Source organism: Trypanosoma cruzi, genomic scaffold (genome assembly GCF_000209065.1).
Source record: "Trypanosoma cruzi strain CL Brener 1047053517153 genomic scaffold, whole genome shotgun sequence".
NCBI classification, from domain to species: domain Eukaryota; phylum Euglenozoa; class Kinetoplastea; order Trypanosomatida; family Trypanosomatidae; genus Trypanosoma; species Trypanosoma cruzi.
In genome coordinates, this window is record NW_001849450.1 from 133,395 (window position 1) to 134,676 (window position 1,282).

Genomic DNA, 1,282 nt, shown 5'->3' on the forward strand with positions numbered 1-1,282 from the left:
TGTGGCTAATGTGGTGGTGGTGGTGGTGGCGGGAAGATAAATTTTTTTAAAATTTTTTTTTTCTTTTTATTTATAATTTCCACATATAAACATGTGTGTGTGTGTGTGTGTGTGTGTGTCCACAGTGGAGTAAATGGCAAGAAAAAAAAAGGGGAAAAAAAATGGGGGTTAGGGGAGGGCGACGGCCGTGACGGGCTGTTTTTTTTTTTTTTAATATAAAATAAAACGAAAAAAAAGAAGAAAAAAAAAAAGGAAAAACAACACACAACCAAATATGATGAGGACGCTGAACGCCCGGATTCTTACGGGCCGCTTTTTGTTTGAAATGAAGAGATTTGTGGAGTTAATTGTCCGAGTGGTTGTCGTTGCTGCTTTCACTCTTTGACATTTTCTCTCTCTCTCTCTCTGTCTGTGTGTTTTCGCTGTGCGGCGATGAAATGAGGGACCCAATGAGTGGATGGGAGGAAGAAGAAAAATTGGTGGCGTCCTTCTCTTTTTTTTTTTTTTTTTTTTTTTTACGGACATCGCGGCGGAGAGGCACATTTGCGGGGTGTTGTCGCCTCTCCGTCCCTCCCTCCTGCGTCCACTGCACATTCGCTTGCCTGCAGGAGGGGACGTCATGAGCATTTATTTATTTTTCTTCTTCTTTTTCCACACGCCTCTTCTCTGAGTTGGAGAGTCAGCAGTCTTTTTATTCATTGCGTGGTGCACGGCGTCTTTTTCTGGACGATCGGCGAAGGACGCAGGGCACGACCAACAACAGCAAAAAAAAGGGAAAAATAAAAAGACAGTTGGGAGGGGAGGGCAGGGATTAGGAGATGAACTTGGATATTTGTGTGACGCTCTCCGAACTAGCCAAGTTGCCTCGTGGGGTGCCGCACGGCGGGAAGACTCTTATGTGCCGGGCGGAGCGTGTCTTTGCATCGCGCCCCCGCGAGTTTTGTGCAGGGCGAGTATTTAACCTGAGCTGTAGACTGCTTGACGGCGACTACAAGGAGCACTGCGAGGAGGAATACGCGCATCTTTACTTTTACGATGACTGGGCCTTTGCGGCCTCTTTCATTGAGGAGGGTGACATCGTTATCCTGAAGGGATTCACCGTACATGACATTCCCTGCATTGGAGGGGAAGATCCCAAGTTTCCCTTCTTTGTTGCGCCGATTTCAACGTCCTCAACGCTGCGGGTATTGCAAAACGGATTGAATGATGATGTTATGGAAGTGATGGTGAAGGCGGATAGACTGGATGTGCCCTGCGTGCGTGTTTTGCCAAAGACGTTGCG

General features: G+C 47.0%; 1 protein-coding gene across 1 annotated transcript, besides 5 other annotated features; it reads left to right on the plus strand.

Moving 5' to 3' along the window:
- Window positions 1-1,282: a sequence feature (heterozygous, non-Esmeraldo-like haplotype).
- Window positions 37-79: a sequence feature (AT_rich).
- Window positions 93-119: a microsatellite.
- Window positions 218-258: a sequence feature (A-rich).
- Window positions 489-517: a microsatellite.
- On the plus strand, window positions 819-1,282 carry Tc00.1047053511673.9 (hypothetical protein, conserved; the record flags this gene model as incomplete). Its single annotated transcript, XM_797143.1, has 1 exon — window positions 819-1,282. A coding segment is annotated over one exon (464 nt), but the record flags the coding sequence as incomplete, so codon positions are not given.